At 41.6% G+C, this 22,903-nt stretch overlaps 1 protein-coding gene across 3 annotated transcripts; it reads left to right on the forward strand.

The window, feature by feature from the left end:
* Positions 1 to 5,259: 5,259 nt before the first annotated feature.
* SRSF4 (serine and arginine rich splicing factor 4) lies at positions 5,260 to 22,435 on the forward strand. Of its 3 annotated transcripts, none has more exons than XM_044434886.1 (6): positions 5,260 to 5,474; positions 13,680 to 13,822; positions 14,702 to 14,814; positions 17,596 to 17,810; positions 20,275 to 20,364; positions 21,048 to 22,435. In XM_044434886.1, exons 1-6 carry the CDS (start codon positions 5,368 to 5,370, stop codon positions 21,832 to 21,834), a joined length of 1,455 nt encoding a protein of 484 aa, XP_044290821.1. In that variant the 5' UTR covers positions 5,260 to 5,367; the 3' UTR covers positions 21,835 to 22,435. The 3 variants fall into 3 exon arrangements, with proteins under 3 accessions (XP_044290821.1, XP_044290823.1, XP_044290822.1); XM_044434888.1 differs by lacking the exons at positions 5,260 to 5,474; positions 13,680 to 13,822 and adding exons at positions 13,897 to 14,341; positions 15,162 to 15,355; XM_044434887.1 differs by lacking the exons at positions 5,260 to 5,474; positions 13,680 to 13,822 and adding an exon at positions 15,162 to 15,355 and having other exon boundaries at positions 14,643 to 14,814.
* The last annotated feature ends 468 nt before the right edge of the window (positions 22,436 to 22,903 follow it).

Below are 22,903 nucleotides of genomic sequence, written 5' to 3' on the forward strand. Positions count from 1 at the left end.
TGATTTTAAAAACTGGTCACCAAAATGATTCAATTTCCTCCCGTTCACAACTATGTCATGGCCACTGGTGCACACAGAACCTAAAGGATTATATAATGTCAAATGTCACTTGCAGTGTCCCTTAATGATGCATGTCACTTACAAGGAAAGAACAAGGACTAAGTGGCCTTGTGGACTGGAAGGATGGAAGTGGGTTATTCCATGCATTTGAGGACACGGCCACCCAGGGCACTGCTGTCCTTTCCCAGATCCTTCAGCCTGCTGTGAGCTGAGCTTCCTCCTTTGAGCATTCTACTGACCCAAAAGCATAAATCAACCAGGACAGTTCTCTGAGCATGCACAGAGCAATTTGTTGAACCCAATCTAGTAATCACCTCCAGGAACCCTCCTCATGAGCATGCCTGAGCCCCATCCGTTTCTGAGGGGTCTTCTGAAAGTGAGGGTCCTCTCCATGCACCGATCCTCTAATTGGGTGATGCCTTATCATGGGGTCAAAAGCCGCAGCTGCCTGGTCTGCTTCTGAGAAACTCCCATGTCTATGCTCTCCTCCCACCTGCTGTATATTTTGAATATCCCCTGCCTGCCTGCCGGGTCTGGCCTTGAGATAAGCATGTCCACCTCTTCCATCTCCGTGTGATGGCATGGCCCATCTTCCCCAGCTCCCCTTTGATCTGCTTTACATTCCAATTCTGATGAATCCCAGCCAGCAGTCGTTGAGAACAAGTGCCCAAAGCAGCCAGCCTGCACACTCCAAGGTGTGCGGCCAAGGTGTCAGGGTGATGCTCACGAAACTACGAAACACAGCTGCGCATGGATAGCCAGCTGCCCCGAGTCCCTCCCAGCGGGCAGCCACTTTCCCCCTGCCCTAAAGGCTGTGGCTGAGATCACTGCAGCCTCTCCTTCTCCAGCCCTTCTTGGAGGCCAGCTAAGGTCACATAGCGTTTGCAGTGCAGCATAAAATCCGCTGCCTACATTTTGACTTTTGCCTTTTGCCAGTCATTTCTTTACTTGATGGGGAAAGGAATAAAATGGAGGAAACATCATTAGTTAGAAAAATAGGTCCCTGGCTTTGTAGTTAATGAAACTTGGTAGCCTGCAGCCTTATAGAAGATAGAATCTTCCTACCATAGGAAGAAAACAGTTATTCCACCAGGTCTGTCATTTTTTTTGAATACACGGCATTGCTTCTCCCGCCACTTGCAAAATGCACACTGTTTCAAGCACATCAGCAAAGAGCACAGCAGTCAGTGTTTGGTCAGGATCCTGCACTGTGAATGCGTACGTTTCATTGGAGAAGGAAAGGTTAGCTCCTGTGGCTTATTTTCCCAGCCATAGTCATGGGCTGCATAATTATGCTCACTGGGTGTGGCTTCTTGTATCACCCAAATTATATGTATTAGATTTATATTCCTCTTTTTATTTTTTGAAAGAACTTAGAGTGGCTTACATCATTTCATTCTCATGTGCCTCTAGCAACCCTCCAAACTGTACAAGCTGCTGATCGGTTATAAAAGCATCTTGTACAGAATCCATCTTGGTAGGCCCTTTGGAGGCTACCTATAGGCCACATGTATTTCCTGTATGTCTGAATAAACTAAGTGTTCTTCTGATTGTACACCTCTAGAAGACTCTCTTCAGAAATTTTTTCCATTCTTGTCAGGGAAAAAGGGGCTATTCGAATTCCCAGATTTGAGACAGAGCTCTGATCTTGCAACTGGAAACTGGAGCTCTGCCCACCCAGCCCTTGCAGAAGGCGCAGATGAAACTAATCCAGCTGTTCTCCAAGTTTGGGAAAACTACCTCGGAGAGGTGGAGAGGGGACATGTCAGAGGTAGGGTGGGGAAGAGACTGGAGAGGCCAGGAGACAAGGTATCCTGCAGCTATTTCCACCTCCTTCTCTCCCCCTCCAAGATGCTTTAGCAAAATGCAGGCGAGAGAAGAGGGAGGTGGAGGTAAGCTCCCGCTGCCCCTCTCGCTTTGCACTGGATGCCCGCAAGTCCACAAGTTCTGGGGCATCACCGCAGGATTGCACCTAACTGCATCTTCATCAAAAGTATTCTCCAGCTTCCACCCTTTGTAAGGAAGAAGAAAAAGAAATCAGAAATGTTTAAGGGAACAATAGTGCACAAAGAATCCAAAATGTACTTAAAGACCTTCAATTTGTTGTTGTCAGTAAGTATAAGGCTTAGAAACATCATTGCTTCGCCTAAAGCATTATAAAACATCTATTTTATCGTGAAGAAATGTAATGATTAAAAACCGCTCTTCAGGTGCTTGAACAAAGCATCTGGGTTGATTTAGAGGATTGCTGAAGGTTTTATCACAATGCTGTTCATTGTTAAGAGGTGATTTTTATAACGATAATAATGTTGCTATCTGTTAATGCAGGACATTGTCCATTAACATTGTAAAGGAAGAATGCAGAAAACATTGAAAGCCTTTGTATCAGTTCAGCTTTTGTCTGCTCACTGAAGGAGGACTAGGGATGTATGGATTTTGTTATATCCGTTCAATCTGTGTTTTGTAGCTTGTCAGGCATCTTTCACTCATTAACAAAATTCGATTTTTCTCAGTCTTGTGTTTGCCCTGGAAAACGCAAACTTACATGAATGAGGACATCTAAAAATGTACATTTGTGTAAATCTCCCCCCACAATTTGCATTTTAGTACTTCAGCTTACCAGGCAAAAGGCATATTTTCAGTTGTGATTCTTTTAAAATTGTTTAGATTTTTAATATTTTTGTACTATATTTGCATACAATGCCAGAAAGTAAAATAATGGTCCACAAATCCATAGATCTGCACGAGTTATCAAAAGCCAGTCCAGTGCAGAATGCACAGACCGATCCATAAAAATCCCAACATCTGGATCTGTGGCAGACGGTCCTGTAGGAATTGGTTTTCTGGGAAAAAGTTGGTGAAAGCGCCATCTAGTCTAGCATTCTAAGAGCTTGCACTTAAGCTGTAATCCTATGCAAACACCTGGTGTAAAACCCAATGAACAAAGGGCTACATATATGATTGCACTGTTAGTACCTGATTTCTGGGGTCCATAAAATCTTCCCAAGTCACTTTTTCAATACTTTTAAGAGGAGTCCTGCTTTGGTCTTTCCCTCCCTTCCTACTGACTCTATCAATAAACAGAGAAAGCCTGCAGGTTTTTCTCTGACACGGCAGAGATGTAACACCGTCTTAATGTAATCAATTGTTAATACAAGGGATCTCATTTACTCAATAGTTTATTTCCATTCACTGACATACTGTAAGAGTGTTTCCAGACCAGGCCTTTATGGTACCATCATTCCGCCCCATTCCACAATTTTACAGAGGTCTACATGTCATTACCTTTCCCCACTTATTTCATCTTTTTTTCTTATCACAGAAGTTCCATTAAGGAAAAAAAGATGGACTAGCTCCACAAAGCCTCCCGATAGATAAGAATTAAGAACTATCCAAGTGGAATACACATAAGCACACTGACCTCACAAATGAATTATTTAACCTCTAGTGAGCAGTAGCACATGCAGGTTTTGGAATGCGTAACCTATGAAAGAAAGCTCTACTGAGTGCACATAACATAACTTATTTCATTATAAACACATGTCATTTTATTATTTATTATTTATTTAATTTCTCTACCACCCCATAGCTAAAATTCTATGGGCAGTTTACAACAGTAGTAGCATATTAAAAACATCATTTTAAAAACTTATCATGCAAAATTTAAAACCAAATTTAAAACAGATTAAAAAAAAGAAATACAATATTATTATGTTTGTAAATCAATGTATTTTTTGTATTTTTGTATTTAATGGTAATTTATTATGTTCTATTGTATTTCAATGTATTTTATTGTGTTGTAAGCCGCCCCGAGGCTTCAGCAAGGGGCGGCATAGAAATGTTATAATAATAATAATAATAATAATAATAATAATAATAATAATAATAAGAAAACCTGGAGTCCTGTTTAGCAACAGCAAGCCCCACTAAACTAATTGAATACCCTGCAGCAGAGGATGGTCTTTACCTGCTACCAGAAAGATAGTAAGGTTGGTGCCATGGAGGAGTTTGTTCCACAACTGAGAAGCCACCACTGAAAAGGCCCTTCTCCTTGTTCCCACCAACTGAGCCTCCCTTGGAGCTGTCATTCAAAGGCATGCCCCACGCCTGACTGTCGTGCTAGGGCAGATGGCGTTTGAAAGAGATACTTCATCATGAATTATGGTTCCAAGCCCTGTAGGGCTTTATAGGTTAAAACCAGCACCTTGAATTGGGCTTGGAAGGATGTAGGCAGCCAGTGCAAGCAAGCCAGAATTGGTGTTACATGCTCAGGCAGTCTGATCCTTATTAGGCTGCCTAATTTTGCACAAGCTGCAACTTTCGAACAGTTTTCAAGGTAGGTCCAGGCAGAGTTCTTTGCAGTTATCTAGCTTAGAGATCACCAGAGCATAGGCAACTGATAGCAGGCTATCTCCATCTGATGGGGCATAGCTGAACCACCAGCACAAGCTGGTAGAAAGTGCTTCAAAGCCACCTGGGCCTCAAATGACAAATACGGCTCATGGAGCATCTCCAAGCTACAAACCTGCTCCTTCAAAGGGAGTACAACTCTATCTGAAATAGGCCGAATTTCCTCCATCTGGATAGAAAAACCACCCACTAATAGCATTCCATTATTATTATGTGAAACAACCTCTTCTATTTTAAATGGAAGGACAATGGATTTTTTTTTCAAATAAAAGCCATAGGGAATGCATTTTTGGATATATAGTCAAAGCACAAGTACACACGGAATTAAGCAAATTAAGTATTTTCCGTAACAGAGGGAAAGGCAGCTACACCTGTCGAATTTCTGTCTTGCATCCCCTCCCACCCCTTATAAAGGCACCGATCAAAAACACAAAGATGGTGCAAAAAAGGGAGAAATATTGTGAGTGCCTCCTGGGGTGGAGCACATGCCCTGCCCCAGGTGCGTTTCGACTGTAACTCCCATCAGCCCCATGCAAAATAGCCAGTGGAGAAGGCCGGTGAGAGTGGCAAGCGACCCCACGTGCTCCCACGAAAATGGACACATGCGGTACGTCCCCTTTAAGAGGCGCCGCCTCCGCCCGGAGCGGAAAGGCGAGCGAACTTTGAAAGCGTCGCAGCAAAGCATTTCGGGCCCGCCCGCCGCCGCCGTCATGTGACGCCCTGCGTCAGCGCGCACGCGCCTACGTGCGTATGCTACGCCAGCGAGAGAGCGAGCGCCCGCTGCTGCCCGCCCCCGGCGCCCAGTCCGGCAGTGCGTGAATCCGTCGCTTGCAGCAGCGGCCGTCTCGTCGTCGTCCGCGGCGCGGGGTTGTGGGCCCCCGCGGGTTGTGGGGGGAGATGCCTCGGGTCTACATCGGGCGACTCAGTTACCAGGCCCGGGAGCGGGACGTGGAGCGCTTCTTTAAGGGCTACGGGAAAATCCTCGAAGTGGATCTCAAGAACGGGTGAGGCGTGCCGGCTTCCCTCCCCCGGCCCGGCCCAGTCTGGCCCGGCCCGGCCCGGCCCGGCCCTGGCATCATCCCTCGCTTCCTCCTGTCAGCGCGGCCTGCCTTCACGGCGCATGCGCGCCCTTTCTCTGTCCTTTCCCGCGCGCTTTTCTCCCCCCCCCCACCTCCTTCCTGCTGGGTGGGCCTCAGGCTCTTGGGGTGGGGGCAGGCCCCTCTTTTCCTGGTCTGCATGCGGCCGGCGACCCCCTTTCTCCCCCGTCAGGGCTGGTCAGTTCAGAGAGGCCTGGTGTTCAGGACAGCCCGGCACCTGGAAGTTCTTTCTCCCCGCCCTGATTCCTAGGTCTACCATGTGGTAGAACAGGCGCTCTGCATCTGCGGGAATGAAAAGTTGCTGCTCCGCAGGGCTGTCACCCTTATCCTGAGTTCCTTTTCCCAGAGCTATCCCATACGTCCTGAGGGATGTGGGGGCTGGAAGTAGGTCTTGTAGCTGAGGTCTGGAATATAGTGAAGCCCTCTTGTTATCATCGAAAAGGGGTTTCTGGAAAGCAGAAGCATTGGTTCAACGATCTCAGACAGAAGTATTTTGCAAACCTTGGTGGTGATGTCAGAATTTGAACCCTGGGCCTCCCATATGCAAGCACATTCTCTGCCATAGTGTTACAACCATTATAGTGCCATTTTCTAACTACAGATATACCTGCCACACGATGCTGTTCTGAGCTTAACTTAGCCAGGGGATGATTGTCAGAATTTGGGGTTTTGATCAGGGGGACCCTATTTTGATTTCCTGGGACTTTTTGGCATGCATTCCACTGCTGAGTGAAGGGTCTTTCTTCTGACAGAGCATTTCAATGTGAAGATAGAATTTCAGATAATTTTTGGTAACTAAAGCAATGCACATTGAATAATTAGCAAGCCCAGTTTTGTATCATTGAATTTTCTCTCTTGTAAGGCTATGTTGGTGTGAGATTGAGGCTGCAATTTGAAGTGTTATTTTACATTATTTTAAGATGTAATGGTAAGTAACGTCAGGCCAAAAAGCAATTCATACATTCATTAAGAAATAATAAAGTACACCTGGGACATAAACACCATTAAACTCTGTGGAACTTCCTACTGAATAGATAGGCTTAGGACTGCTGTGATTTTCAGCACAACTCTTGGGGGTTTTTTAACTTGGAAATAAACTCAGTTGAGTTCAGTGTGACCTATTCTCATGTAAGCATACATTAGATTGCAATTACAGAACATTTAAAAAGCCCATGCATTTCTGGGAGACTGAAAGCAGCTTACAAAGTCTCAGTTGAAAAGTTCCTACTGTAAATGAACACACTGAATGTTTTTGCACACTGATGCAAGGAGTACATGTTTCTCTGTTTTGATTAACTGGGCAAAGGGGGAGTCCATAGCAAAGGCTGGTTAATATAGGGATTCTTTCTTAAACTGCAGTGTGTATCCCACAATATATGAGCATTCACATTTTCAAATGAGTCCTTTTGTACTATATATGGGAGGGTGTGATCTTCAAAAGGCCTACAAGTAATTCCACATTGGTTTCCCAGTTGCCAGTTGGTGCAACATGGATTGTAAAACCCTAACCGTTTATACATTGATGGCTCTTAATTGGCTGTGATCTGCTGAGCTTCATACTACCAAATTGTACTACGGAAGTTCTTGGGACCATGGTGGAAAAGTTGCTGAGCAAGAAGAGATTTTGTGGAGTATGTTGTAAATGCTACATTTGGAATAAGAAAAGTGTTGAAAATAAAAATCCAAATGGCATCACAATCTAGTTATTCCACAAGGATGTCTCAGAGTTGGAAAAGGTACGAAAAGTGGAAACAAAAATAGTCATAGGTTTAGAACACTTTTAGAAGGAAAGCTTTAGTTCAAAAGAAGATCAACCAAGAGAGAACATGATGGAGGTTTATTAAAAAATATATATAAAACATGGAGAAAAGGAGTTTTTTTCTGATTGCTGCACAATACTTAATGAAACTCAGATCAATCACATTTAAGGTGAATGAGTCTATTGGGACCATTATAGCTTAAAGTAGATCAGAACCTCCACATAAACTTTGATTACCAATGCTGGGAGCAAATGAGATGGTCATCTTTTTGTCTAGCTTTAGAGTGACAGCTATTGAAAGCAGAATGAGAGAGGGACATTGGTCCGATCCAGCAGGAGAGTATATGTATTCTGTGTTGAAGAGGGGAGGTTTCCAGTGAAAAGTAAAGGCAGCATTTTGGAGCATCTAATTGGGATGCACGTAGCAAATTACAAACAGCCTATGAAGGGTGGGAGGAGTGCATGAGCAAAGGAGACTCCATGCTCCTTCCATAGTTGACTGACCATCAAGTCAACTAGATGGTCAGTTTCCACTGTCTAGCTGAGGCAACTGGGAGTGTGAGGGAAGGAGGCTGAGGTGCTACCCTGATACTTCATATCGTGGTACTGCTGGTCTCCCTTCTCTGTCCCTGGAACATCCCCTAATCTCTGCCCAGAGGTCACTCTGAGTATGGAGCCCTGGCTCTGACCACATTCAGAGCTCTGAAAAAGCCTGTCACAGTCCAAAGGGTGTTTGGTGGCATAGGATTGTGCTGCCCTTTACTTTACTTTGATGCCAGGCAAAGTCATGTGTAGATTGAGCACTAAGGAGTTGGGTCTGTAGTTCATGTATTTCAAAGCAGTTCATAATATAAGCTGAGAAAGTGAACAGTCGCTATGGTTTAAGGGTTTATAGTAGGGGTGTACAACATCCAGCTAATGTCTCTTCGCTCCATTTGCTGTCAGAAGTCATTGTTGTGGCAGCAAAAAGGGATCTGTTTTTCTCCTTGAAGAAAAACAAGTGGGTTGCCTCCAAATTACAGCACAGCAGCAGAAAATAATCAGTTTGTCTGTTTTTTAATAGAAAATAGAAGCAAAGCATTGTACATAGCAATGGTAAAGATGGGAAACCTGGTCACTTTTGCAAACAAATATTTTTTTTAATTGTAAGCTGAGTATAAGTTCAGTGAATGTGGATTCATCTGGACACTAGTATATCCATCCCCTGTCCTTTGGTTAGAGTTGTGTACTTTTAAGGAATGATGCAAACATGTTTGGAGGTTTAGGAAGGGGGAGTTTGTGCAGGCCTCATAATTTCTAAGTCTGAGCAACAAGCTTAAAAACTGTTTGCTATGTTTGTGGTTGGGAAATAATTTTTCTCGTAATCACAATGGCTGGCCAGTGGCTTAAGACATTAGTTTTGTCTGCCTAGTAATGTTGATGGAACTCACTTTGCACATTTCTCTGATTATCAATGTTTTCCTATCTTACAAACACATTTTTGATGCAGAGTACTTCTAATTTTGTTCTGTGGCACCTTGAGATACCATTCTTGGCACAGCGAATCCTGTCTCAAGGGTGGGAGTAAAAGATGAACTCTAGGGATTGCCAAATGGCAAAGTTGGTCTCACTTTGAAAGTACAATGCAGGTGTTATTTTGTATTTGCTGGCCATGTCTGGACAGCAGGATAAATTGTGGGAGATGGAGCTTGGAAGCTTTTGCATTTTGATTAACTATGTTGTGTTGTCTCGAGCAGCAGGCTGCAGTTGCACTAATTATGTCTAACTTTCAACCAGCTAACTGCAGGCTGGGCTCTGAAGCTGACTTGATGAGTTTAGCTGTAATTCTGGATCCAAATGATGTAGCAAGGGATGGATAACTACACATGGAAGTGAAAGCCTCAGTTTCTCATTGACCACATGGGAAGAGACAGCATGCAAGCCTGAGGCTTGCTGCTGCTCATGCATACCATATTTAAGCCATGGTTTGGAGAAGTGACGTGAGCTCATGGTGTGTGAATGCATTCTCTAGTTTGAGCATGTATTGACAAGGTAATCTTTAAACAGCATATTTTAATTTAGCATAGATCTAAGATTGCAACTTAATTTGTTTCAGTTTATATCTTTCAATGCTTTAATAATCGGGTCAATCTTCAGGTATAGAATAGTAATTGCATTCCACTTTTTTGGAGAATAGTTTATTAGCTTTTATTTGCTCTAGTCTCCTTAATTATTTTAGTAGTGCTTAGCAAATGATTATTAACTCAGATGATATGCTGCAGGAAGAGCATGCTTATATTCCAGTTATGTCATATTAAGCTATGTATTTTATTAAATACATTTAGTCTTTTTTTAATAAAGGTTTTGTCCATCTTAGGTCTCATTTATTTTGGATTTAGGATTTCATAAGATTAGTGAGGGTGATAATTAGTTCACACAGAGGGAAGGTAATGACAGACGAAACAAAAGAAAGTAGTGTTAAAGTATATATGAGGTCACAGGACTAACACATTGAAAGAAGCAATTTATGACAGACCGAGTTCCATACAACTGATTGATACCTAACAGCATTCCCCACTTAGTGGTGTGGGGGTATCATTTGTTGGAAGCTTCTTATTTTTCCATGCTTGTAATTGCTTGGTTGAACTGACTTTTAATCTCATGTCAGCCATTCTAAATCCACTGCCATGCAGATGTTTGTGCTGTGGCTTCCAGAATCCCTGACCATTGAGGCTGGTGAGAATTGAAGTCCAAAGCATCTGATGATCACCAGGTTGATGTACAGTGCTCTCAGCTAAAGAAATAATGCCCCTAAGAGCAAACTTGAGGGTGATTGCCCATCTGTCTTTCCTCATTCATAAGTGAGGTCTGAGAACTGAGCAACTGGGTACTGTTCTCTGTCTCAATGGGTTCAGAGGCTGTTAGAGTAAAATGAGAGAAGGCACATTGAACTCTTTGGAGGAAAAGCAAGATGTAGATGCATCAGGTGAGTTAAGAGTGAGTGAAAACCAGCTGTGGCACAGCTTCTTCCCCCTCAGAATTGCCTCATTAAGAACAATTTCATCTGTTTATTGTAACATTTGTTATTTTATAAAGACTTGCTACTTGAATTCACTTGTTTTAATCCACCCTCTTAGTTCCCGTGGCAGGGCCTGTGTTTTTAAATAACTTCTACCCAGTGCTGTGGAGAGCTGTAGACACCTCACAGATAATAAGATTCCTGGACTGCACCACTTGAGATTACAGGTGTAGGCCTTGGATACTTCCTTATTAAGCTCCTTGCACACAGATAAGTACACAACAGGCTAACTCTTGTTGATATGCCAGTTATGTAATTGAAGGGAAGTTATTTCAAAGAATATGTTCATATGTGGTCCGTGTCTTGGAAAATTACTGTTTATTGTTGGTATGAAGAAGGCCTACCTCTGAGCTGGTGAAGTAAGAGCACAGTTATAGATTTTAAAATGAGCAGGTTTTGCTGCCGGTATAGAGTTGGCAAAATAAGGGATCCCTTTTAAACCATCATTTGCTATTGTTGACTCTTTCCCTCATGCCCGTATGTAATGCATGAAACTGATGGCAGCAGCTGTAGTTATATGGAAATTGAGTGTCTGGAGGAGCAGGTTCTTCCATTCTTTGAAGGCTCAATTTGCCTTGACAGGGAAGGTAATGAGTCACTCACATTATAGCTGAAGATGCAAAATCTCTGAAAATTTTGAGAATGTAGAAAAGCCTCGTTCAGTTTTTGGAAAACAGTGCAAACACTTGGGGAAATTGAAACACATGCAATAATTATTTATCAAACTTAAACTTATTTTACTACTATTGTAAAAGAAAATGCATTGATATAGTTAGTGTACAAAATTATGCTGTTCAGCATAGTTGTACCTTCTAAAAAGAAATTTTATAATTATATGATTTGTCTGTCTTTTAGAGTAATAACTCACCCAAGATAGTTGAGAGAAATGGTTCTTATGCATGCTTAAAACTCATTCTCTCTAATAAAGTTTCCTCCCATATATTATAAATTATATATTTAACATTATAAAATTTTGTTTTCTTCTAGCAAAATTGCAAAGTGCTCTGCCCTATATTGTTAACATAAGCACATAAGTCTTGGCTTTTGCTCTCTGTACAGTAGGAAAAAATAAAAGTTGAAAATAGAAACCACGTGTTTTTCCTAGACAAAAGAAAGTAGTGTTTGAATATAAACAGTTGTGCATTATTGTTGTATTAAAGATTAGAAGCATATTTGGATACCAGCTTAAACACTGAACTCCACAGAATATATTGTAATTATTCTCAAACAGTGTAGGTCTTCATACTATTAATTTTGAGTGATTAAAGCTTTGTTTAAGCATTTCACGCATTCAAAGGTACAATATTTCATTGGAGGTGAGAGGTTTTCAGCGTTCTCTAAAATGTCCATAATTTTTTCTGTTAGAACTTTGTTTTAAAAACTTTAGGGAAAATTAGGGGAGGGGGTGGAATGTGGCACCTTTTTTATGATGTTTTATCCTAGTGTTCCTCCCAGGTTTTCATATAAGTGTAGCTCATGCTTGCAAAAGGCACATCCCCTGTTAGACATAAGAATGCCCCCCATTTAGTCAAATAAACATTTGTTGCCCTAAAAGTCTGCTGGTTACCTTGAAATGTAAAAGTTGTGCTTCACCCTGCTTCTCTCTCTCTCTTCCAGAAAAAGAAGCAGCCTTGCCTCCAAATGCAACACAACTATGTTTTAATGGCTGTATGCGTAGGCTCACTCATATTTTCAACCTTAAACTTACTGTTCCTATAACAATAACAACAACTATCATCATCATCATCATCAACATCGATGCATTTTATTTCTGTCCTGCACTTCTCTTCCTCTCTATTTTATCCTCACAATAAAAACCCTGTGAGGTAGCTTAGTCTGAGAATCTGTGACTGGCCCAAAGTCACTCAACAAGCTTCATGAGTGAGGTTCAGAACCTGGATCTCCTGAGTCTCAGTCCACCATTCTAAACCAGTATACCACACTAGCACTCTCGACTTGAGAGACAAGGCAGACATGTGTGCAGGTGCTAATCAGCTGTTCTTTTTCCCCAACCCTATAACGAACAAAGAAAGGAAAGGCGGACTGGCAGATGTATTCATGACCACCTGTATTTCTGCACTAAGTATCTTGGTGGGGCTATAAGATGACTAGCAGCTATAGGTCCTTCAGGGTCCCAGTTGCAGGGAGGGTACGACAAGAAGCTATCCAAGCACTCAGCTGAGTTTTTCCAGACTCCTGTTCCCCATTCTGGACTCCCCCCACTGTCCCGAACAGTACACCACAACCCTCTTTGGTGGCAGTAGCCATAGCCCCACCTGTCTACTTCTTTGCTTCAGGAACAGCTCTGAAAAACATAAACCTCAACTCCTTCCAGCCTTAACCTGAAAGTATGAAGAAAGCCAGATGAGACCACTGGCACTGCCTTAGAGGTTAGCAATTCCCAGAATATCTTGCTATCTGCTTTGCTACTGCCCTTTTCCTCCTCTTCAGGGCCCAGAAAATAATAGCCAAAAAGTTCAGAAGGCAATTGCAGAGCTTCCCTAAGGTAAAGGAGAGGACAGGAGCAATGTGGAAAAAGCTCTGGGTAAGAGCCAAAGCATGCATGATTTGTTCAAGTGATGGGCAAGCAATCTTGTTTGTGACTTACGGCTCAATCTTAAGATGGGGAAAAAGCCCCACTTGGAGTTGTAGGGTTAGTCTGTGTGAAAATCATAAACAGGGTTATTGTACTAAATGCTAAGGCCAGAAGCTCATTTTCTTACTTAAGTACTTAGAGCCTCTTAGTTGTTTCCCACAGGCAAGTTATATGCCTAATCTTGGATTTCAAAGGAAAATCTTACAATTGTAACATCCTATAATTCTTCTAGTATTAGGGATTTTCTTCAGGGTTGGGTATGAAATATCTATATACCATTTCTCATCTAATTAAAAATATTTCGCCATTTCCCACCCAGTATTCATGGTCCCTCACTGTTTGAAATGTACATTGTTGTGTGTTTACTGTTTCCTCACTCTAAAATAGGTAGGCTAATATACGCATTGTGTCATAAGGTAGAAGTGCAGTTTCAGGGCCTTCCACTTAGTGATTTCTTAAGCTGTAAATTCTGTTATAATCTACTTTTTTGCGTAAGAGTTTCTTGATAGTCTTGTCTATGTGGAAGTGGTAGCAGCTATCCTTTCACCATGCCTTTGGTGCCACCATGCTCTCCGGTTTGCCCATGGAGAGAGATACTTGCTGAAGCTCCTAGCTCCCACTTGCACAGTCTGTAAAGGCACATGACAATGTGAACCTGCTGACATGGTTGATTCTGGAGCAGTTTTTGTCTACCCCTAGGTATGGCTTTGTTGAGTTTGATGATGTGCGTGATGCTGATGACGCTGTTTATGAGCTAAATGGCAAAGATCTTTGTGGGGAGCGTGTAATAGTTGAGCATGCCCGGGGCCCTCGCCGCGACAGCAGTTACGGTTCTGGACGCAGTAAGCACTCCCATACCATTGTATCGGTGACTTTTTTTCTATTTTAAAATACAGCATTTAAACAGTAATTTAAAGAAAAAAATGTAAAGTTTGACTATTGTTTTTTAAAATTAAAGTAATATTATTTAGTTGTTAAATGTTTTCAAATTTTTTAAATGTAATTAAGTAAATGAGTTTTAATTTTCATTATTTTATTTTGTCAATATATGAATGGTTTATTTGTAATGTGATTGTTTAACATAGACTTAACAAAGACCTCAATGTTTCAATTAAGAGTCCTTTGAGGCTAAGATGACTGCCTGTTCCATTTGCTGACCCTGGGTTGCCTTTCCATGAGTGGCTCTTTGACCTTTGTGGCCCTTGGCTGACCAAAAAAAGGAAGCCATGTGACGACCGCAACCTTTTCCCATTAGACCTGGGTGGTGAGGACCCCAAGGGTTAGAGACAGATGTGATTAAACTGAAATAGGTGCCTGAAAATCTTTATTCATATCAGATATTCAGAAAACTTTAAATCAATGTAAGTAACATTAGTAACTGCCTAAAGTGATTTGGTTATGTTGTTTTCAAAAATGTTAATTTCTTAAACTTAAATTAGTTGCATGTTCAATTTTAAAAGTAATTATAAAATATACAGTCTTGTAATTATGTGTTAATATTTAATTACATATATATAGGGACCTTTTTAATGTTTTGATATTAATATAAAAAATTAAATGTGGAGGATGTAGTTTTAGACTAATGGGTGGTGGGTGGATTAAATGTATTTACTGACAATTGGGTAGACTAGTTTTTATTTTATTTTTTTTTCGGGGGTGTAGATTAACCCCTGGCTCCACTACCTTGGCTGAAGTATTGCATCTGCTTATCGCCTCTAAAGGTGGATATGGTTATAGAAGAAGTGGACGAGATAAGTACGGTCCTCCGACCCGTACTGAATACAGATTGATCGTTGAAAATCTGTCAAGCCGTTGCAGTTGGCAGGATTTGAAGGTATGCAACCCCTGTGCCTCCGCCAATCACGATAAAGGTTTGGAAATGTAAATGTGGGTCTCTTAAGTCCAGCTCTTGCCCTAACCCTGTCCATAATTCCGCTACTGTTTGAACTCATAATGCGATGTACTAAGCACATTGTAGAAGAACGAGCAATGAACATGAGGCTTAAAGCCTATGCAGTTTTTTTATGATATGTGATTAAATATTTTACTACTTCTCAAGCTTTACACGCTTAAATACGGCAAAGTTGCTTTTGAAGTAATGCAGAGGCCTGAGAAGCTGCCTAAAACAACCAATTTGTTTAAAAATATTGAGAGATTATTTCCTCTGTTTCCTTGCTGCAGTGGCTTGCCCCCTGTTTAGCATTGGATCACTCCTTGTGAAGGCACTGGGCCAAATGGTGCTCTGCAGTGGCCTAGGCCTCTAGTCACAACTAGTTTTACAAGAGGGCCACTTTGAGGAGATGAAGGGTGATGGGCCAGACCTCCCCCATGCCCCAAACTGGGATGCAGAAGGATGTGCACAGAGAATGAGAGAGGTAAAAAGCTTCACTCTGCAAGTCTTTGTTGAATTGCTTGAGCTAAGTAAATGCCGAAGCAGAGATGATAAAATCTCATCCCCTTAGCATATGGTGTCTCCAAATTTCTAAACAGTATTCTTGTGTCAGAATTATTTTTTCTAAAATAAGGAATGTAGTATTTAATATAAACAGTTCTTGTGGACTATAATAAACATCTGGAGATAATCAATTTCTTGATTGTACAAAACTGCTCAAGAGAAGAAAATGAGGGGGATGGTTATGAATTGTGACTGCTCAGAGTTCACAAAATACAATACAAATAAAATTCTAACTTAGCCCAAAATAGTGAATGATTCTAGCACATGGAAGTTTAAGTAATAGTCCATATAAAGTCCCCTACCATAACAGAATAGAATGCCAGGCATTAGCACCAGATATTTTTATTTATTAATTTATTGGATTTATATCCTGCTTTTTTCTTATGAACTCAAAGCGGCTTAATCATTATCTTGCTCCTGTTCTCAACAACCCTGTGAGGTAGGTTGGGCTGAGAGTCTATGACTGGCCCAAAGTCACCCAGTTGGCTCCATGGCTGAGCAGGTCTAGAACCCAGATTGCCTGAGTCCCAGTCTCACATTCTTAACCCCTATACCACACTGGCTCTCAGGTTATGTTGCAGATTATAATGTTGCGTTAGTTGGAGTCCATGGTAACTTCAGACAGACTTGACAAGTAAAAGTGAGCATGATCTAAAGATCTGTAATACAAGAAGAAATGTGAAAAATGGGACGTTGGGAATGAGAGGTCCAGAGGATTTTTTTTCTGCTTTCCCTGTTGAAAAAAACTAAATTTGGGTGAGCTTAAAAAGCCTCTGTTGAATATTTTCTCTTTTGGAATGAGTGAAACACTTTCAAAGACAATGTTTTAGGTTTTTGATGCAAGTCAGACTAGAGAGTAATAATTCCTATGTATGCTGTAGGCAAATACAGTAAAATCTTAGATTTATTTCTGTACCTATAGGATGCTGCCATCTTCATGAGAAGAGCATGCAGGGTCTTCATTTTCTTACCTATTGTATGCTTTCTTGTGACATTTGAATCTAATAGGGAAATAAGAGAAACAAATATCCTGCATCTGCTTTTCCTTACGCAAAACCAAGGCAGCAGTCTAGTACACATGTGTCTGGGAGTCAGACTCATTGAACTCTTGTATATAGATACAGGATTGCATTTAAACTCCCACTGAGTGGTTCTTAATTCTAGATAAACATGCATAAGATATTTTCATACATTTAATAAATAGGCCAAATAAGATGCTTTATATACTGAATAATTAATAGTGCATTTCAGTCACAACAGTTGTTAAAACAGTTTTAAAAGTTTAGAGTGATAAGAAAGTAAGTATGACATGCAGTGAGGCTTTTCTGGTAGTGGGATAGCCAATTACTTTTACCCCTCACTTCAACATTTCCAGACTTCCATTTCCTCTAGACACAAAAACCTTGTTGAAGATAAACAATTCTGGGTCTAGTCAGTGCAGTTTGTCAGTCCGTGTCACCTTGAGTTTCATGATGGGAAAATGGTGGGATATAAATATAACAAATTAAAACGCAATACAGATGAGAAATTGTGCAGATTTTAAAATGCTACATGAATTAATAGTAATGTCAAGCTAGTTAATCTTGGTGGTAGTTCCATATACAAAAGTAATCTTTACTATCTCCATTTTCTCTTAAGAGTTTATATTTGCCTATGATGCAATCTTTCTTTTATTCTGAGTGTCTAGTCTTTGTGCCACCTGAATTTCTTAAACTTCTGTCTTTGTTTCCCACAAAGGCCTTTTGGTCTCTTTTTGTGGCCTTCTCCATCACATATTCATGCTTAACCTTTCTTCTCTACTAAATCAATCTGTCTTACATCTTTCCCATGATTGCTGGTGATTTAGCACTGTGTGCCTTATATTTTATACCACGATTTAGACTTGTTTTCTGCACAGTCATCTGCTTTGCTCTTTCTGCAAGCTGAATATTCTCATTTTTAGCAAAACTTTCAGTTGACCATGGCAACTAGAAATGTGTGTGTCTGAGAGTGAAGCAAGATGGCATTGGTAAACTAAACTGTTGCAGACACGCACGCGCACACACACGCACGCGCACACACAGAGCCCACTTTTCATTTGCAGCCTATAACAAGATGAGAACAGGCAGCATCAGAATGAAAGCATCAAGGTATTCAAACACATGCTCTGTCCTCTCCTAGGATTATATGCGTCAGGCAGGTGAAGTGACGTATGCTGACGCACACAAAGGGAGAAAAAATGAAGGTGTGATTGAGTTCAAATCCTATTCTGACATGAAAAGAGCCCTTGAAAAACTGGATGGGACAGAAGTAAATGGTAGAAAGATAAGGCTGGTAGAAGACAGGCCTGGGTCCAGGCGCCGCCGCTCATATTCCCGAAGTCGAACTCATTCAAGGTAGGTCTGTTCATAGCAAAATAGTTGGGTATATTGCTCTCACATGGATGACTTGTGGGATCCATGGCATGTTACAGATTGTGATGTTGTCTTCATAGTCTAGATTGCTTTCATGGAAATAGAGAAGGATTCAGATGTAATTCTGGACTATGGCTTTGGTGTGGCATGATTGGGCAGTCATTGCTTCAGGCTTATAGATGTTAAATCTCTGTGTCCTAGCTTAGCTGAAAGCACAATTTGGCTAGTTATTGTATTTGTGCTATCTGGAAGAATACATATGTGACAGCAAGGACATTCTTCTCCTGGCCTGGATTTTACCTGCTCTGCTTCCTGTTCTCATTTCGGGGGCGGGGGGGGGAGTATTTCTGGGGAGGGCTTGAAGCCAAGGTAGCCAGAACTACCTTGGCATAGTTCTGACATTGGCATAGGAGGAGGACTTGTCCATCAGTTGGGCGCCTGAGGGATGAGCTGTTGTGACAGAAGGAGCAACCTTGTCCTCCAGTGACTGGGACATTTTCTAATCCATGTCTGAATTTGGCATTGGGGAAAGAGTGGCTTTCAAGGGGAAGTTGCTTTCCAGGCAGAACATGGGGTAGATAAATCAAGTGCAGGTTGAGGAAGACAGGTCCTTCATTCAAGGATGGAAGGTCTGCATGTTGAAAGCCCATCCCAGGTAGACAACTTGCAAAGAGCTCGTGTGTTTGCAAGTTACCTTTGACCATGTAAACCATTCTGACAACTTTAGTGCTGAAAAGTGGAACTTTCTCAATAAATGGACTATGTTGTGCTCCTGTCTTCTCATCTTGGCCTGCCTGCAAGAGCACAGTTTGTGTAGGTTAGTTTGTTTGTTTGTGTTGAATAGTTTCTTCATAGTTTGTCCATTTAGAATCTAAATCCGGGATGCAGCCTTAGAAGGGCTGTAGCTGAGTCCCAGAGGACGTGCTTTGCCTGAAGAAGGTTTCAGTTTGAACATTTGGCATTTCCTGGTAGGTCTGGAAGAGCTAGATGTGCATCCTGCCTGAAGCCCTGCAGAGTTAAGTCCTGTTACAAGCTACATGGTCTAGTTGCCTGATTGACATAAGGCAGCTTCCTATGTTGGCGTTCACAGCTTCAAGAAAAAGCTACCTATGGTTTGACTGAAGCCACGATCAGAGGCATGGATTTGAACATGCATGGGAAACAGGGACACACAAATAAGCCACCTGGAGGCTTCTGGTTGCTCATTTATGTAAAATGAGTTTGATTTTGTATCTTAACCACTCCAGAGACGTGGGAGGCTTTACAGCTGTAGGACAGAAGAGCAGCAACAGGCCTGAAAGATGCAGATATGCAGGGCAGCTATGGACTAATTATATCCTCAGCATACTAGTCTATCCCCTCCTTAGTTTTCTCTATAAAAACTACTGCATAGGACATTTTTTGGACATTTTTGTTGTTTGTGCAGTACTTCTAACTGAATAGCAGCCTTTCAGAATTCCTTGATTTGTCTTGTGCTGTTAATCCAATACAGCAGGATATGAAGCAACACATGCAATCATATCTCCCCACAAGCCCTGCCACTACCTTGTTGCTTGAGTTAGATGAGGCCTTCTGCTTAGGTTGCGTTGCTAGCTAGACTTTCGTTCTATGAGCCTCCCTAGGGAGTTGGAGAGAAACACCAGTGAGGCCAAATTCTGCCCCAGTTGCCCCATAGCGTGTATCTTGGTAGGGCCAAAACGCAGTGCCAGCCTTTGGGCTTTATCGCAAGCGCTTACAGTTCCCCAAGCTTTGTGTTCTGGCACCCCCTTCTTACTGTGTTCCTCTTGCTCTTAGCGCAAAAGCAAGAAGGGAATATTGCAAGCTGACCCTTTTCTTGTGCCTGGGGAGGCTTTGGCAACTAAGAGATCCTTGTTTAGCAAAGTTTTAGAACCTTGGCCTATTTTCTGCAGTGCCCTCACAGCACCTAACAGATACATTTCGTTTTATACTTGGCTGATTAGTGATGACAAAGCAACTCGGGCAGCACGCTTCATCTGCTTCTGCTGACAAAGAATAGTGGGAGGAGAAGCTTTGTACCCCCTTAGTGAGTGGTGTTATGACTGGATAATCAGTTAAGCAGTACTCTTTCCTCCTCTGTGTTTTGTTTCATTTTGCTTTTGAAGGATTCTTGTAAACCTAAATCTGTCCTCTTCACTTGAACTGCTTGCATCTGTGCTTACAGCTCCTGTGTGTTTGTGTAGCACCTTCGGGGAGTGTAGGTTTCTTTCTCTGACATAGAGAAACTTGGCACAGATTGAGGGAGCTTGTACTGTTTTGTCCAGCTTTTTGGAAATACATAGAGAGCTGTAGCACCTAGACCATATTCCTTGGGAAGTAGCAGATACTTTCTACTCTTTTTATGCATTTGCTAGGCCATGTTCCATGATGGTCCCAAAACCCATAGAAACATAAATGCAGTAGCAATTTTTTTTCTTTTTACTTTCAGGTCTCGTTCTCGAAGCAGACACTCCCGTAAAAGCAGGAGCCGTAGTGGCAGTAGCAAAAGCAGTCATTCAAAGAGCAGATCACGATCCAGGTACAGAGAACTCACAATTGCTTAATAACCAAATATATTTAATGCAGAATCAGTGTTATTTAAGATTCATATTAGCAAGAATTCTGAGGTGTCTTGCTGCACACTTTCATCCATAATCTAAGGCAGTGGGTTCACAATTTTATCAAGCCCCTCTTCTGCTTTGTTGCAAAAAAATAACCAAGTTGCTTGTTGTACAGTCACTTTATAATACAGACAAATCAAAAGTTCCTGGTTATTAGGGTGGATATTTTTCTGTTTTGTTTGTCTTGGAAACCTAGACAACTGATGCTTTAAGGAAGTCACTTATTTTTCCAGAAATCCAGACCCTGGTAACATTCTAATTAGTATTAAAACCTAGTTTCTGATCTGTTGCTGTGGTTCTTTTGTTACCGCCTTTAGCAGGAAATACAAGTTGCTAACTGCTGTGAGTGTTGCTTAATATTTTAATACACAATTGAAGCTGCAGTTTGTAAATTGTGAGCAGGCACTGAATTTCTTACAGGTAAGTATGCAAGGAAGAACATACGAAGTATTTGAATCAGTTACTTCAGTTGTCAGACTTCATAACCTTATGTTTGAGTTTTGTAAAGTAGTCTCTTGAATTGCAGAGGCTGTATTTTAATACTGCCAATAATTACAAGAAAATTTATAGAGCTCCTATGCCATTTCTTTGTGCCTGTCAGGTCTGGATCCCATTCCAGAAGCAAGAGTCGCAGTCGAAGCAAAAGTCATAGCAGAGGCCAAAAGGAAAAAAGCAGGAGTCCAAGTAAAGATGATAAAAGCAGGAGCCGCAGCAGAAGTGCGGAGAAATCCCGAAGTAAAAGTAAAGACAAGGCAGAGGAAGTGGTTCAGAATGATGATGATGTCCGTGCAAAGAGCAGAAGTCCCAGCAAGGAAAAGAGTAAGAGTAAAAGCAGGAGTAGGAGTGGGAGTAAAGAGAGAGCAGAGGAGGAGGAGAGGGGGAGTGTGAGGGGCAATAGGAGTAAAGAGAGAGAAAAGAGTGCCAGCAAGGCCAGGAGCAGGAGCAAAGAGAGGAGCAGGAGCCGTAGCAAAGATAAGAGGAAAGGTAGGAAGAGAAGCAGGGAAGCGAGCAGGAGCAGGAGCAGAAGTCGCAGTAGGAGTGAGAGAAGCAAGAGGCGAAATAAACGCGACAGCAAGTCTAGCAACAAGAAGAAGAAAAGAGAAGACCAAGAGCATTCCAGGTCTAGGTCTAGATCCAGATCTCGCTCCAAGGAAAAGGAGCATATAAAAGCGGAACCGGACACGAAGGAAGTGAAAGGCGAGGGTGAGGAAATGGACACCAGTGGTCAATCCCGGTCAAGGTCAAACTCCAAGTCCAAAAATATCAAATCAGAATCTCGCTCCAGATCCAAATCGGTTTCAAAAACAAGGTCCCGATCCAAGTCTAGATCGAGGTCTGCCTCTAGATCACATTCCCGATCTAGATCAAGGTCTCGTTCCAGATCCTAAACTTGCTGCAACCACACTTAGAGCTCTATGAGAAGTCTTTTGTACATGTTTGGTAGTTGTAGCACAAGTGATTGGAGTAGAACACATGTCACTGCTGTACATTTTTAATACCCCCAATGGTGTGTCTGTATGTGTTCAGTCCAGTGCTCCCTCTCTGTTGCACGTTCTGGTGCTAGAGGCTGAGAACTTCATCTGAACACCGCACATCAATCTGGATTTCCAGAATAGCCATAGAGAATGAGCACTGCATTTTGATGGGCTTCTAAGATTGGAATGATGACTCCTAGGTAGGTATGGTAACTTCAACAATTTGCCCTTAAATTGATGCCCTTTGATGTATGCCATTTAGTGAAAAGTGCAAAGTCTTAAATTTCATATTACTTTTTCGTTTCATATTTTGGACTTGCAGAGTTTGTGAATAGCACAGTCAGGAAAATATATACCTACAGTAAACCATAGGAAGGGAAGGAAGAAAAAGTAGAGTTCCACATTCTGGTATTGTGACAATATCCTTGTTTTATATTTTTTTATTTTTCCCCGTCTTGCAAAGTACAGTGACCCCTGTTTCCATTAAATTTGAATAAAGACTATTTTTGCTTGACCACATGTTGTAATGGTTTTAAGTTATGCTCATTTGTCCCTTACAGAGATGCCTATGAGTCTCAAAAGCTTCGTCAGGAAAACTCGGGATAATAAGAAATGTTAAAATCATGGCACCTGTCTCTTTGGGCAGGATCTGCACCAAGCAGTACATGCCAACAGGTCATATTAGAAGGCTAGAGCAGGCACATGAGGTCATTGTAGGAAATCAGCAAGTGTTCTGTCTCCTAGTTATTAGTTCTAGTACAAAGCAAGGTCAGTCTTGTATAAGCCTAAGGTCTGCCTGCCTTGGTATATAAATAAGTGGGTGCTGCAAGGCACCCACATAGCTTGATCTCCATCAAAACAGCAAACTTCCTTGATACGCCCCACAATTATTTGACACCATTTTGAGAAAATTCACTAGCAGTGAACAATGCTAAAAAGCTGTTTACAGGCTTCCATGCTTAATCATACAGCATCAGGATAA

Source organism: Varanus komodoensis, unplaced genomic scaffold (genome assembly GCF_004798865.1).
Source record: "Varanus komodoensis strain SLA01 unplaced genomic scaffold, ASM479886v1 scaffold29_1, whole genome shotgun sequence".
In the NCBI taxonomy this organism is placed as follows: Eukaryota; Metazoa; Chordata; class Lepidosauria; order Squamata; family Varanidae; genus Varanus; species Varanus komodoensis.